This window comes from Ceratotherium simum, chromosome 30, assembly GCF_057802395.1.
Source record: "Ceratotherium simum simum isolate JZ-2026a chromosome 30, ASM5780239v1, whole genome shotgun sequence".
Taxonomy (NCBI): Eukaryota; Metazoa; Chordata; class Mammalia; order Perissodactyla; family Rhinocerotidae; genus Ceratotherium; species Ceratotherium simum.
In genome coordinates, this window is record NC_141929.1 from 37043984 (window position 1) to 37060625 (window position 16642).

The window sequence follows — 16642 nt, forward strand, 5'->3', positions numbered from 1 at the left end:
CGATCATTTGGGGGGTGAGCATTCATGCTCCAATCTCTGAAAGCTCCCCGTATTACTGGATAATTGGACAAAATTACAAATTTAAAAGCATCTCCTGCATCCAGATTAATTCCTGTAGCGCCCATATCATATAGGCGAACAAGCCAAGTTATAATGGCCTCTCCAGGCTTTTGTGTAGCCCGGGCTAAAATATCAGAAATTTCTTGTTGGTTAAAATCCTCAATCACATCTTTCCTTACAGGATGATTACCATCCATTTCCATCCGCCGACGGCGAAGAGGACGTGACTCTGTGCGTTTGGGCGGTTTTTCCTCTTCCTCATAATCAGTCAGAATCATCATCCCAGATATCACCATCCCATGTGTCCGGGTCCCACTTAGGACCGGCCGATGCTATGGCCATATGAACTTTTCGTTCATTTACCTTTCCTCTTCTCTTTCTATATTTATATTTGGCAACTCTTACAGCAGCCTTTTCTGCTATAGCTTGGTAGTTACGAGCCTGATCTCCCAGTGCAAGATATTGACATTGAATCATAGCCAAGCGAGACTGCAAATCTAAATTTTCTTTTTCCGAGAGTACTTTCTCTGTCTGTATCTTATCCCTATCGTCTATAGCCCGGCGATAAGCAGTCAACAAACACCAACCTCGCTGTGCCAAAAAAGAAACATCATCTTTCGCTTTCCTTTCCACCGTCTGCAAAGCTTAGGTCACATCCAACGGTTCAAATCGTCGCAGACGAGCATCCCAAGCTTCACATAACCCTGAGCTATGAGCCCACTCCCCAGCCAGAGTGCAAAAGGGAGGGTCCTCCCATCCTGGAATTTCTTCCACCTTGGCTTCAGTTACCTTTCGTTTGAATAGGAAAGGCATCTCCTTAATCAAATCCTGCTCACAGCGCCAATTAAGTTAAGAGAGGTTCGGGGATTCGATCGGAGACGTAAAAGACACTTTCCACTCCAAACAAATGACCAAAGGTATATTTTATTATATAGAGGATAGTAAAGGCGACAGTCTGAAAACAGATCCAAATAGGTCAAATATTAAGAGGGAAAAAAAACATCAGCCCGACTGGAAAGGGAAAACACCCACATCGGCTGAAGAGAAATGACACAAATCAACCGGAAAGAGAAACACCAGGTTGACCGAAAAGAGAACACATCAAATCAATTACTTCATATCAAATCAATTACTTCACATCAAATCAGTTACTCACAACATCCACGCCCCACTGCCGGGAGAGCCCTGTCAATCGACGTGGCTGGGCAAGGATCACACGTCCTGGGCAAGGTGTCCCTTCCACAGGTGGAACTCTCACTAGGGCTCAGTTTCCAGCAGTTTTTATACCATCAGTAATTTTCAGAGTAAGCAGCTACAGAGTTTGCAGAGCAAGCATTTAGTGTTCCCATGCACAAAATGGTTATCAGTGGCGTATGTGCACTGAGCCCCCCTGGCTAACGTCCCAGCCCAGTAGTTGTGTACGTGCATTGTTCTCTTTGGTTATCGTCCCAGCCCAGCACAGATGGCCAGTCCATCCCGTGCGACGACGCTCCAAGAGCCTTGAAATGTTACAACTTGCAACTCCCTCCGTGAGAGAAGGGCCAGTTCCCACCACGCAGAAAGCAGCTTTTATATTTCTTTTTGTGCTGGTGGCTGTAGGTCAATGGAGCGGCCGAACATGGCTGTACTCATGTCAAGACAGGTGCCCATAATGAAAGTTCTTCCTTAGGACTCCCCTGCGTCAACCAAATGCAGATCCGCTTTTAATCATAGAATCTTTCCCAGATAAGAGACTATGGCCCCTGTTCCTTTCTCAGTAAATCCATGTTTAATTTAAAGCCACTCAAATTACCAATATCTGATGGTCTCATGCCCTCCCCCCAACTCCCACAGCCCCTTCCTTTAGGCCCTGACCAGCCTCCAGCTCAGAGGAGAAGCTCTGGGGAGCTTTCCTCCACCCCCAGCCCTCACTTCTCCCGTCTGTCCATCCCAGCTGTCCCAGCACCCATGTAAGCAGCCCGACCTGGGAGAATGAGCTGTGAGTGATGTGGGGTTGTTGTTGGAGGGGGAGAAGGGAGGTGGAGAGAGGGCAGAGGGAAGCATGTGCTGCTGAGAGAATGCAAACCTGGGGGTGCAGAAAGGGAAGTGGGGGCTTTTGCTGAATCCTGTCATCCCCAGAGGTTCCCAGATGGTGACAGTGTCTCCAAATGTCACCCATTCATTCACAGAGATGTTCTGACAAGATTGAAGAAAGATGAGATCTCCCATTTTAGACCTGAGTGAACCACACCGGAGTGCACCATAAAATCAAGCATTTTATCAAATTCTGTGATTAAATTGTGAACCAGTGCAGTGTGTGTGTGTGGGAGAGGGAGAGAGAGAGAAAAGACTTCATTTGTTCAGTGTAGGCTTTTGTATATCACAGATTTGGGAATCCTGTCTTGCCATTTCTACTTTTTCTTTTACAATCCCAGGGGGCTCCAAATACAGAGGTGCCCCAGGCCTCCCTTCCACTCTGGGAGGCCCCAGGTCCCTGCTTCCTTTCACATGGGCAGTCACTTTTGACGCGGTGTCACCCACCACAGCCTGTCCTGAGGATGAGAGACAACATCCGCAAGTACTACCTGGGGGCTGATTGATGCAGAGGGAAGCTGTACCTGGGCAGGAAACACTAGTGTCCTGAGGACAAGACAGAGAGGAGGAGGGGTCAGGAGTCACGGGGCTCGGAGGGCGGGGCCTGTTGCCAGGTGCTGGGCTTCCTTCACTCCACAAACCTCAGATTCCTCTTCCCCTGTCCCACCTGCATGGAGCTCTCCTCTCCAACTGCCCAATCAACTGCCACTCCCACCAGACCCTTGCAGAGAACTTGGGGGACCAACATTCCCTCTGCCCACACTAGAGTGCACTGCCCCCTCCCGGGATAGGACAGTCAGAGCCCATGCAATGTGCTTGCACCGCCATCCCCTCCCAGCCTGTCACATCACAGCTTCATATCAGAGCAGGAGAAAGTCCTCCCCTAGCCCCCATTCTACAGATAAGGAGACCAAGGAACAGAAGGCTTTCCATGGTGTCCTTGGGGCAAGGCTGAGACCAGTAGCCAAGTCTCCTGACTCCTGGTCCAGGGACCCACCTCCCTGAAGGCATGCATTTCCCCTCCCTGTTCCTGCAGAGGTAAAGCAACTCTCAGGTCAGGGGGCAGGAGGAGAATCTCATCTTCAAAACAGAGATCTCACTTATTCATTCCCCATTTATTTAACGAAAATAAAAGGCAATTTGAGCTCCATTTGTGTTTTTCTTGAATTGAACAAAAGGTAAGTGTTGGACTGGCGCTAACAGCTAACTGCAGCTTATAAAAGTTTCCTGTTTATCTCACTCCAGGTTTTGCCAACTCTGGAGCACAGATCTTTTCCGATTTCTCGAGTCCCTTTAATAAAATGCCTGGCCACGGTGCCTTGCTCAGGACACGTTGGGCACAATGATTCAGCTCCGAGTTATCTGAAGGATTCTACGGTGGCCAGGGAACGGTTGGGAGGGAGCAGAATCTCTAAATTCAGAAAAAACAAGTCTTGATTCATTTTTAAGAATTATTTAGTCACCTTAGAAGACCTTCTCCTCCTAACTCACATGGATTTCATGACACATTTTGCTGTAGTAGTTCAAGCCTGCCCATCCTCTTCCCTGCTCTGATCCTAGTCACTTCCTCCCCCTGCTGGCTGTCTCGAGCTCCTCCACTTCCTGGTGATGTAATTCACGGAGCAGGCTGCTCACCCAAGGGGATACTTCTTTTCATGCCCAAAAGGGAGGTGGGCAATGGGGAGGGTCTGTGGTCAGCTTCAGTGTAGCAAAACAGGTCCTAGGAGGAAGGTCCCCTGGCCTCGGGAGTGGGCTGGGCCAACAGAGGCTTTCTTGATGCATGTCTAAGGAGTCCCATTTTATTCCTCTGTAAATGCAAATCACTGCTGATAATATCACTTGACATTTGCAGACCCCTTGGGTATCCCGGAGTTCTTCATCCTTTGATCACTTGATCTTCACAACCACCCCAGGAGGTCTAGAAACACAGCACAGACACACTGTCACAATTTACAAACAGATTCAAACGCTGTCGAGTTAATAGAAAGAGAATGATCAGCAGTTTTTCTCCATGTTCATGGAGGGTGTGGCAGAGGTGGATGTCCAGCAAGACACACAGTATTGTGGTAGTACATAAAGAAGATTGTTCGCCCCATTGGGCTACAGATTCTGGAGTGGAATGATGGAGAGGGGTGGTGCAGTCTCTGCCCAACGGAGTCCTTAAGAAAAGAGTAGACAAACTCTTGTGCCAAATACTGCATACGCTCATGGAAGGTCAGTGCACTGCGGTCCAGCCAGGCGTACACCTCCTCGTGGGGTAGTGGCAGGAGAATCCACTTGCGTATAGGAAGAAAACGTTAGAAGTCCTTTCTATATTTTCCCTCCTCCTTATAAAAATTCTATTTTTCATTAAGAAATATGTTAGTACAGTGATGTACATGTATATCCTGCACACCATTAGTAAGTCAGTCTATGTGCGAACATCAGGAGTCTGTGTGCCCAAATAATGATGGTGGTGCTCAGCTTCACGACCATTCCTCCAGAGAATTTTCCCGGCTCTGAGGTTCTCTGAGACCTTTAGTACCAAGTGAGTCTCTGTCTGAATCCTCCCTATTCCTGCCCTTCACCAGCATGTCTTCAGTGAACCTTAGAAGACATGAGCTCAATGAATGTCAAAAAAAATTCTTTTAATAATTTTTTAAAAATATACATGCATGTGTGTGTGTATATATATATAGAAAGAGACACACAGGGAGGGAGGGAAGGGGGGAGAGAGAGAGAAACAGAGACAGAGAGAGACCAGGCTCATAGACCCCAGAAGCACACGGAAATCAGCGTGTGGAGCTGCACAGAATCGATAGTATATGGTGATTAAGAGTAGGATCTTGAATCAGATCTGAGCTCAAAGTCTCTGTCTTTCAGTTTCTCCAACTACAAAATGGGAACACTGATTTCAAAGCATTGTAAATTAATTGAGAATTAGATAAAGTAAGTGATGTGCTTAACATAGTTTCCGGAACATACTAAACACTGAATTAACAGTAGGTATTATTTGTGAGTAACTTTTTTAAATTAGCAGAATCTCCCGAGAAATAAGAATTCTACCTTCAGGGCTGCTGTTGGAATCTGTCCAGTAGAAGCACTCAGAGTGTCTGCTAAAGGAAGGGGTTTGGGTTTTTCACTTTTGTTTGTTTGCCTAGTGAACTAAGGAGAGACATACAGGAGGAAGACCAAATAAAGTTCATGTCAAATGAGTCTTGAAAATACTTGGAATTTGAATGGGCATTTAAAGCAGTAAGTGTTCACATAGATTAGTGAACCAGAAATGCACGCTGCAACAATTAGAGAACAAGCCCTCCGATAAAGAGCAAAACATGTTCTCAGGCAGAAAACATGTTCTGGCCTGAGCTCCACCACTTGCAGCTTGAAGACCTGAGCAAGTGCACCGGCTCAGAGAGCTGAGTCTGTGTATACAAACTCGCCCCACACGTGGAAAACATGACCTTCCATTCTCAGGACCAGGAAAACTGTGCTTATTGTGAGAAATTAAATTTTTTCTTTAAATGGTTGGGTCATGAAGATCTTGTAATACATCTCATCTCCTTCCTCACACTAATTGTTAAGGAGCTCAGAGTGAAAACTCTTAGCCATCTCTAGCAACGGCGCACAATCTCTTGGCATGCGTTTTATGTGAAATGATGTTTGTGGAAGTGCTCTGTAAGCTCTAAATTGTGCATCAAACAACCCCAGAATCACGAAGTATATTGATGGGTGTGGGGAGCATCTCAGTGAATGCCGAGTGGAACTGAGTCCCTCATATGGGAACAGAAGTTTCTGGATCAGTACAGTTGTCACTAGAGTACAGCACAGATGACAAAGCATTCGGGAAGCAGGGATTTAGCAAGGAACGTCATTACTGAATCAAAAAATTGTACTGGGAAATGGTTTTGCCTTGAACCACCCAGAGTTGCTGCAATGGGGGCAAGAAGTGGGTAGGGGCTGCCCAGGCATCAGATCTAGAACTGGTGGGAGGTGGCCAGCCTGTTCCCCTGCTCTGAGCAGACTGTACCTGAACAAAGTGCTGGGGTGAGGCCTTTATCCCAGCCCTTGCTGCTTGCCTGGCCCTCCTCCTCACTTCCTTTCCTCCCTGTTTTAGATTTGAGTCCCAGGACAGTCTGTTAACAGCCAGTGATGTAGTTGTGGGCAAGACATCGTCTCTGTCTGGAACTCAGCTTTCCCCTGTGAATCAAAGAACTGAGCTAGATGCGGGTTCTTAACCTTTTTTGTGCCATAGATCTCTTTGGTAGTATAGTGTGTTCTCAAAATAATGTTTCTGAAGCATAAAGTAAAGTACATAGGTTTGCAAAGAAAACCAATTACACTGAAAGATGGTTATCAAAATAGTACAACAAAGATACTTGGAGAGGTAACGTCAGCATCGTGGCAGAGTGAGTTATTCCCTTTATCATTCCCCTCTAAGTTACAACCAGTAGGACATCCATTCACCAGCAGAGGACTCTCTGCATGGCACACCAGAGCCCCTGAGAGATCCATACATCTATACATCTGAATGTGGATGGACTAGGCCTCCTCGAGGCAGTGGAAATAGGGGAGCAGGAGGTGCAATTCCCGAGACCAGAGGTTCTAGGATCTGTGGCTGGGCCTGCATACAGAGGCCCGAGGATGTGAGGTGTTGCCCATGAACAGAGGCTTCAGGAATCCAGGCAGTGCGTGCTCCCAGAGGTGCCAGGAATCACTGTGGGCTTGTGACCAGAGACTTGGGAACTGTGAGTTACGTGTGATTCGCTCTCATCCCCCTCCCCTGATGGCAGTACCTCTGACACCGGCCCTTCCAGCAGTGAGGGTAGTATGCAAGACTCAGATACTTCCAGCAATGGCGATGGGTGACCCTACCTGAGGTTTGGAAAAGTGCACCAGCCCCAGAGACCAGAGGCTACAAGAGCAGCAATGGCACTTGCGGCTCAGCCCCCATCCCTCACTTAGTAGTGGCAGGTGGTGCCTGCAACCCTCGGCTTCAGCAAACGCAGTGGGACTCGCAGCTTAGCCACTACGCCTCCCCCAGCAGTGGTGGGTGATGCCTGCGACCTGACACTTCAACCGTACCCATGACTCAGCCCCCGGTGGCAGCACCCCCAACACCAGCCCTACTTAGCAGTGGGGGCTGCCTACTAGACCCCAGGGCCCTGGCAGCAATAGCAGTACCTGTGAACATGGTGTCCCTGGTAGTGGTGCTGCCAGCACCCTCAGATAACCTGGGGGTGGCAATGCAGTTGGTGCACGTGGCAGCAGCTCCCAAGCCCTTGGAGAGCCAGCAGAGAGCCAATGGGGGAACATGACCCAGGTGGCCCAAGGAGCAGCAGAGGTGCTTGCAGCTTTGTGACCCCTGTTGTGACACCTGCGACTTCAGCGACATCATAAACAGCAAGGCTCCAGCAACCTCAGAGGCACAAGCAGCACAAGGAGGGCACTGACGATGTCTCTGGCAGAGGCAGTGGAGGGTGGAAAGTGCAGGCTCTCAGATACAACCAGAAGCAGCTCAGAACCAAAGTAACCTAAGCCTTACACAAATAAGAAAGATAATTACTACCACAAATGCACCAGCAGAGGATCAACTCATCAAGCACCATGAAGAACTACAGTAACACGGTAGCACTGTAAGAAAATGACAACTCTCCTATTCAGACAAGGGAAATAAAAGAAAAAATAAACAAGTGGGACTTCATCAGATTAAAGAGCTTCTACAAGGCAAATGAAACCAGGATCAAAATGAATAGGGAACCCACCAGCTGGGAAAAAATATTTGCAAACCATATATCTGACAAAGGATTAATCTCCATAATATATAAAGAACTCACACAATTGAATAACAAAAAAAACAAACCACCCAATCAAAAACTGGGCAGAGGAAATGAACAGACACTTCTCCAAAGAAGAAGATATGGTCAATAGGCACATGAAAAGATGCTCAACATCACTAATCATCAGGGAAATGCAAGTCAAAACCACACTAAGATATCATCTTACACCTGTTAGAATGGCTATAATCACCAAGACAAAATGCAACAGATGCTGAAGAGGATGTGGAGAAGTGGGAATCCTAATCCACTGCTGGTGGGAATGCAAACTGGTGCAGCCTCTATGGAAAACAGTATGGAGATTCCTCAAAAAGTTAAAAATAGAAATACGTCATGATCCAGCTATCCCACTACCGGGTATCTACCCAACGAACATGAAATCAACAATCCAAAGAAGCTTATGCACCCCTATGTTCATCGCAGCATTCTTCACTGTAGCCAAGACATGGAAGCAACACAAGTGTCTCTCAACTGATGATTGGATAAAGAAGATGTGCTACATATATACCATGGAATACTACTCAGCCATAAGAAAAGACAAAATTGTCTCATTTGCAACAACATGGATGGAGCTGGAGGGTATTATGTTAGGTGAAATAAGCCAGAAAGAGAAAGACAGACAGTGCATGATTTCACTCATATGTGGAAGATAAACCAACACATGGACAGATAGAACTGTTTGGTGGTTATCAGGGGATAGGGGGCTGGGGACTGGGCGCAAGGGGAGGAGGGATGCACTTATATGGTGATTGATAAACAATAATGTACAACAAAAATTTCACAATAAAAAAAACAGCAAAACAAAAAAAAAGAAGAAGAAGAAAAGAAAATGACAACTCTCCAGAAACCAGACTTGAAGAGACGGAATATTACAATCTAACTGACAGAAAATTCAAAATAGCTGTCAGGAAGAAACTCAATGAGCTATAAGAAAACTCAGAAAGACATTTCAATGATCTCAGGAATAAAGTTAACAAATAGGAGTACTTCACCAAAGACGCTGAAACTGTTATTTAAAAAAAAAAAAATCCAGTGATACAGATCAAATAAAGGTTGATAGTAGGGAAAAAAAATCCAACCAAACAAATTCTGGAGCTGCAAAACACAATTAGATGAAAAATAAAGTGGAAAGATTTGGAAATAGAGCTGATCATATGGAAGAGTGAATTAGTGACCCCGAAGATACAAATCTAGAAGTGATTAAGGTGGAAGTGAAAGAGAACTAAGATTTTTTTTAAAATAGAGAAATTCTACAAGAAATAAATGACTCATTTAGGAAAAGCAACATAAGGAAATGGGGTAAGCCAGAAGTAGAAGAGAGGGATAAAGGAGCAGAGAGCTTATTTAAAGAAATAATAGCTAAGAACTTCCTAAACCTGGGGTAGAAACTGGATACACAAGTACATGAAGTGAATAGAACACCTAATGATCTCAAAGCAAAAAGATCTTCTCGAACCACATTATATTAAAACTGTCAAAAGTCAGTGATGAAAGAATATTAAGTGCAGCCACAGAGAATAAAATAACTTACAGAGGAACCCCCGTTAGGCTACCAGCAGATTTCTCAGCAGAAACTCTGCAGGCTGGGAGAGAGTAGAGTGATATACTCAAAATATTGAAAGACAAAAAGTGTCCATCAAGAAGACTCTGTCCAGGAAAGTTATCCTTCAGATATGAAGGGGAAATAAAGGCTTTCCCAGAAACAAAAGCTGAGGGAGTTCACCACCACTAGACCTACCTTACAAGAAGTATTGAAAGGAGCACTTCTGCCTGAAACAAAAAGCAAATGTACACAAAGCTTTGAGCAGGATGATAAATAGAAAGAATCAAAATTTTAACCATATATCAGAATAGGTTACTAAACAATTATAATGTAAAGGCTAAAGGGGAAAGAAAGCATCAAAAATAACTATAACTACTTCAATTTGGTAAGAAACTTACAATACAAAAAGGAAAATTTGTGACAACAAAAACATGGAAGATGAAGAGGTAAATGATGGAGGCTGCATAGGCTAATGGAGATGAAATACTTTCAGTAGAAAAAGGATTATCTCATCTATGGGATCCTTTATATGAACCACATGGTAACTACAAAGCAAAAAATCAGAGCAGAGTCACAAAGCATAAAAAACCAGGAAACTGAGAAAACACATCACAAAACTTAAATGGTAGACAGAAACACAAGGAAAAACAATCAGAAAACAAAAGATCAAATCACAATATTTAGCCCTCATATATTAATAATCACTCTAAGGGCCGGCCCGGTGGCTTAGCGGTTGAGTGCACGTGCTCCGCTACTGGTGGCCTGGGTTCGGATCCCGGGCGTGCACCGATGCACCACTTGTCCGGCCATGCTGAGGCCGCGTCCCACATACAGCGACTAGAAGGATGTGCAACTATGACATACAACTATCTACTGGGGCTTTGGGGAAGGAAAAAAGGAGGAGGATTGGCAACAGATGTTAGCTGAGGGCCGGTCTTCCTCAGCAAAAAGAGGAGGATTAGCACGGATGTTAGCTCAGGGCTGATCTCCCTCACACAAAAAAAATAATAATAATCACTCTAAATTTAAATGGATTGAATTCACCAACCAAATGACACAGACCGGCTGAATGGATTAAAAAATGAGAACCAACAATATGCTCCCTCCAGGAGACCCATCTCAGCCCTAAAGACAAATATAGGCTCAGAGTGAAGGCATGGAAGGTGATACTCCAAGCAAATGACAACCAAAAGAAAGTGGGTGTAGCCATACTTATATCAGACAAAATAGACTTCAAGGCAAAAAAGATAACAAGAGACAAAGATTGACATTATATAATGATAAAAGGGACATTCCACCAAGAAGACACAACATTTATTAATATATATGCACCTAACATAGGAGCACCAAAGTATATAAAGCAACAATTAACAGACCTAAAGGGAGAAATTGACAGCAACACAATAATGGCAGGGGACTTTAATACCCCACTAACATCAATGGATAGATCATCCAGACAGAGTCAGCAAGGAAACATTCATCTTCAATGAAACACTAGACCACATGGACCTACTAGATATGTATAGAACATTTCATCCAAAAGCAGCAGAACACACATTCTTCCCAGGTGCACATGGAACATTTTCAAAGATACACTATATGTTGGGAGACCAAACAAGTCTCAATACATTTAAGAAGACTGAAAACATATCAAGCATCTTTTCTGACCAAAATGGTATGAAACCAGAAATCAGTGACAAGAAGAAAGCTGGAAAAGCCATAAATATGTGGAGACTAAACAATATGCTGCTGAGAAACTGTTGGGCCAATGAAGAAATCAAAGGAGAAATCAAAAAGTACCTGGAGACAAATGAAAATGAAAAACAACATACCAAAGTCTATGGGATGCAGCAAAAGCTGTTCTAAGAGATATGTGTATGGCAATACAGGCCTACCTGAAGGAAAATTTCAACAAACAATCTAACACTACACCCCAAAGAATTAGAAAAAGAAGAACAAATGAAGCCCAAGTCAGTAGAAGGAAGGAAATAATAAAAATCAGAGTGGAAATAAATGAAATAGAAACTAAAATGACAATAGAAAGGACCAATGAAGCTAAGAGCCAGTTTTCTGAAAAGATAAACAAAATTTACAAACCTTTAGCTAGATTCACTAACAAAAAAAGAGAGAAGACTCAAGTAAATAAAATCAGAAATGAAAGAGGAGAAATTACAATGGATGCTGCAGAAATACAGAGAATTATAAAAGAATATTATGAACAGCTACATGCCAACAAGTTGGATAATCTAGAAGAAATAGATAAATTCTTAGAATCATACAATCTCCCAAAACTGAATCAAGAAGAAATAGAGAATCTGAATAGACCAATCACAAGGAAAGAGACTGAAACAGTAATCAAAAACCTCTGGGAAAAAAACAAAAGTCCAGGACCAGGTGACTTCTCTGGTGTTTTCTACCAAACATTCAAGGAAGATTTAATACCTATCCTTCTCAAACTCTTCCAAAATATTGAAGAGGATGACATGCCTCCTAACTGATTTTAGGAGGCCAACATTACCCTGATACCAAAACCAGATTACAGGCCAATATCACTGATGGACATAGATACAAAAATTCTCAACAAAATACTAGCAAATGAAATACAACAATGCATTAGAAGAATCATACATGACAATCAAGTGGGATTTATCCCAGGGACACAGGGATGGTTCAGCATCCACAAATCAATCAATGTGATACACCACACGAACAAAATGAAGAATAAAAAGCACATGAACATCTCAATAGATGCATAGAAAGCATGTGACAAGATTCAACATCCATTTCTGATAAAAACTCTCAATAAAATGGGTACAGAAGGAAAGTACCTCAACGTAATAAAGGCCATATATGACACACCCACAGAAAATATCATACTCAATAGTGAAAAAGTGAAAGCTATGCTTCTAAGAATGGGAAGAACACAAGGATGTCTGCTCTCGCCATTTTTATTCAACATAGTATTGGAAGTCCTAGCCAGAGCAATTAGACAAGAAAAAGAAATAAAAGGTATCCAAATTGGAAAAGAAGAAGAAAACTGTTGCTAAATCCTAAAGAATCCACCAAAAAACTATTAGAAATGATTAAAATATACAGTAAACTTGCAAGATAGAAGATCAACATACAAATTTCAGTCACTATTTCTGTACACTAACAATGAACTGAGAGAAAGATAGTTTACAATCAGAACAAAGATAATAAAATTCCTAGGGATAAATTTAACCAAAGAGGTTAAAGACCTGTACACTGAAAACTATAATTCATTGCTGAAAGAACTGAAGAAGACATAAAGAAATGGAAACATATTCCTTCTGTATGGGTTGGAAGAATTAACACAGTTAAAATATCTGTATTACCTAAAGCAATCTACAGATTTAATGCACTCTCAATCAGAATCCTAACAACATTTTTCACTGAAATATAACAAAGAATCCTAAAATGTATACGGAACAACAAAAGACCCCAAAAAGCCAAAGGAATCTTGAGGGAAAAAACAAAGCTGGAGGTATCACAATCCCTGATTTCAAAATATACTGTTAAAGTAATCAAAACAGCATGATACTGGCAGAAAAACAGAGACACAGATCAATGAGATAGAATGAGAGCCCAGAAATAAACCCACACATTTATGGACAGCTAATCTTTGACAAAGGAGCCAGGAACATACAATGGGGAAAGGAAAGTCTCTTCAATAAATGGTGTTGGGAAAACTGGACAGCCGTGTGCAAAAGAATGAAAGACCATTGTCTTACACCGTACACAAACATTAACTCAAAATGGATTAAAGTCTTGAATGTAAGACCTGAAACCATAGAACTCCTAGAAGAAAACATAGGCAGTACGCTCTCTGACATCAGTCTTAGCATATCTTTTTAAATATCATGTCTCCTCAAGCAAGGGAAAGAAAAGACAAAATAAACAAATGGAACTACATCAAACTAAAAAGCTTCTGCATGGCGAAGGAAACAAAACAAAAGACAACCCACCAATTGGCAGTAAATATTCACAAATCATATATCCGAAAAGGAGTTAATATCCAAAATATATAAAGAGCTCATACAGCTCAACAAAGAAAAAATAAACAACCTGATCAAAAATGGGCAGAGGATATGAACAGACATTTTTCCAGGAAGATATACAGGTGGCCAACAGGCACATGAAAAGGTGTTCAACATCACTATTAGGGAAATGCAAATCAGAAGTACAATGAGATATCACCTCACACCCATCAGAATGGCTATTATTAAAAAGACAGGAAATAAGTGTTGGAGAGGTTGCGGAGAAAAAGGAAGCCTCGTACATTGCTGGTGAGAATTTAAATTGGTGCAGCCACTACGGACAACAGTGTGAAGACTCCTCAAAAAATTAAAAATAGAAATACCATATGATCTAGCTATTCCATTTCTGGGTATTTATATCCAAAGGACACAAAAACACTAATTCAGAAAGGAATATGCACCCCTATGTTCATTATTCACAATAGCCAAGACTTGGAAGCAACCTAAGGTCCTATAAAGAGATGAATGGATAAAGAAGATATGGTATATAGATATACAATGGAATATTACTCAGCCATAAAAAAGACGATATCTTGCCATTTGCAATAACATGGATAGACCTTGAGGGTATTATGCTAAGTGAAATACGTCAGAGGGAGACAGACAATTACCATATGACTTCACTCATATGTAGAAGATAAACACATAGATTTGGAGGACAGATTGATGGTTACCAGACAGAAAGGGGTTGAGGAGAAGGCAAAAGTGGTAAAGGGACACATGTATGGTGACAGACGGCAACTAGACTTTCGGTGATGGTTGAAATATACAGAAGGTGAAATATAACGTACAGAAGTTGAAGTATAATGATGTACACCTGAAGTTTATGTTACATACCAATGTGACCTCAATACAAAGAATTCTAACAACCCACACAATTGGATATTGTAATATAGATGCTTCTATAGTGAGGCATTAAATGACTTGATCTTGCAGTAGGTCTAATAACTACTGTAATTTCAAAGCAGTGATGCATGTAAGTCATATTTTGAGATATGTGAACAGTCGAAATGAGATTTGAGATTATCTGTGATTTGTGTCGGTGACAAAGTCACAGATACTACCAATAGTGTCATAGTTTGTTGCCTCATTCATAGTTAACAGACATGTTCAACTTCACTTACTAAAAATAAAGACATAATTTTGTTTCTCTTCAAATCCAGGGTTCCCCTGACTCTACCTAAGGGGTCTGTGGACCACAGGCTAAGAACATCTGGACTGACAATCTCTGAAGTTGCTTCTGACCATGACGTAGTTAGATTGCATAGACTTATTTAAATGAGAGGGAGTTAGAATAGGGGACATTTAGGATAATGGGGTGAAATTTTACGATCTGAACTGCTGGCAGCAGACTGTATCATAGGGTGGAACCTGTTTTTGTTGAGAGAACTGCCTTGATACGTCTCTTGAGGTAGACTGAGATCCTGATGACTCGTTTGGCAGGAAGAGGCATTTAAGCGAGAAGTGAACTGCTCTGCATGACACATGTCCAGCAATTGGGAGGTGGGGGCAGGGAAAACCCAGAGGGTAATGGCACACAGCACAGAGGAGACTGGAGCCTGAAGGGGTGGAAATGGAGACTCCTTAAGAAGGTGGGTGCTTGGTATTCAATTGCAAGTTGTTGAGTTCCTGGAGTAGAAACCCCTCTTTTGACCCAAAACTTCGCTGAGGTCATCAACATATACAGGAAATAAGGAAAGTGCTGGTTTCTCCTTCCAGGTCAGTGTGACGGAGAAAAGGAGAGTCTGTATGGCTTCATGAGATGCTCAGGAGGTCTGAACCAAAAGAGGTCATAAAAATAAAAGTACCCTGGAAATGCCCAGAAACTTTGGGGATCACATTAGAATGAGGGTTTGAACCCTTCCTGTCTAGATCCTATGGGACACAGTGATCTTGGCCAACCTTCACGTTCTCAGAGTGTGGTCCCCAGATCAGCAGCATCTGCAACATCTGGGAACTTGTTAGGCAAATTCTTAAGCCCCGCCCCAGACCTACTGAATGAGAAAGTATGGGGTGAGGCCCGGCAAGCTGAGTTTCAGCCCTCCAGGTGATTCGGATGCTCATTCAAGTTTGAGAAGCCCTGCCATAGACATGATTGTGTTCTTAATTGCATCCCAGAGTCATACACCCCATAGAAGTTATCCAGTCCAACTTCTCACACACCCAGTGCCCCCTCACCCTACACAGGGGAGAGCTGTCAAAGTCCAAAAAGGTTTCCAGCCATGGGGAGCTCCTTGCCCCTCAAGACAGCCACTCTATTGTGGGACCTTTCCAATGACCTGAATGTCCACATCTCCTGGTCCTGGGGCTGCCCTCCGGAGCCACTTCTAGAAGAAGCCCTTGAGGAAACTGAAGACTGAAGCTGAGCCCTTCCCTTTTCCTTCCTCCTTCTCCCAACATGGTTTTCAAGCCCCCCACTGTTTGTCCTTTGAAGAGCCTTCATTTAGCAGTGTTTCTCTTAAAACGGAGTGTCCAGAGCTCGAGACAGGCAGGGCAGGGCCAGGGCCAGTGGGACTGTTGCCTCCTTGGATCTGTACATCCACCTGCTGTCACTGTGAACCATATCACACAGCTGGTGTTGAAGTCGTCCCCTGCACTTGACCAGGAGGAGGGCTAGGGTCTGAGGACAGATTAAGGCCTTTAGAACCCCTGGGAACTAAAATAGTGTGATCTCCTCCCCCCAGGATGTAATTGAAAAGACAAATACTAGCAAACCGTTAAATAAATACAAGAAAGTCGACCCAAGTTTTACATTCTCTCATTGCAATTATTTCTGTATTTTTTAATAATCAAATATCAATGTTTTAAATTTTATTACAAAATAGTTCAGATACCCAAAAATTCATCAAGAATCATTTAAATAAAACGAAGTCATATTCTCATCACTCAGCTTAAGGAATAAAATCACGAATATTGTTAGAAAACCAATACTATTTTTCAAAAAATTCTGCTTATCACTACTTGGAGCCAATGGTTCTGAAATTTTGCTGCACATTAGATACACCTAAAGCTTTAAAAGTCCCAACACTCAGTCTCCACCCCAATCATTGGAATCAGGAGGTCTAGGAGTGGACATCGGTATTTGCTAAACC

At 42.9% G+C, this 16642-nt stretch overlaps 1 protein-coding gene across 7 annotated transcripts in view; it reads left to right on the top strand.

Annotated features, from left to right (window-relative positions):
• Positions 1-16642, top strand: part of LOC106802042 (ATP-binding cassette sub-family C member 11-like) — a 237753-nt gene that overhangs the window by 196368 nt on the left and 24743 nt on the right. Inside the window, exon 13 of one of the 7 annotated variants that reach the window (XM_087420302.1) lies at positions 242-4824. The exons of the other annotated variants lie outside the window; for them this stretch is intronic. Coding sequence (XP_087276428.1) covers positions 242-246 — 5 coding nt within the window. The 3' untranslated portion in view covers positions 247-4824. Of the gene's footprint in view, positions 1-241; positions 4825-16642 lie in introns of those variants that run through there. 7 annotated transcript variants of the gene reach the window in all.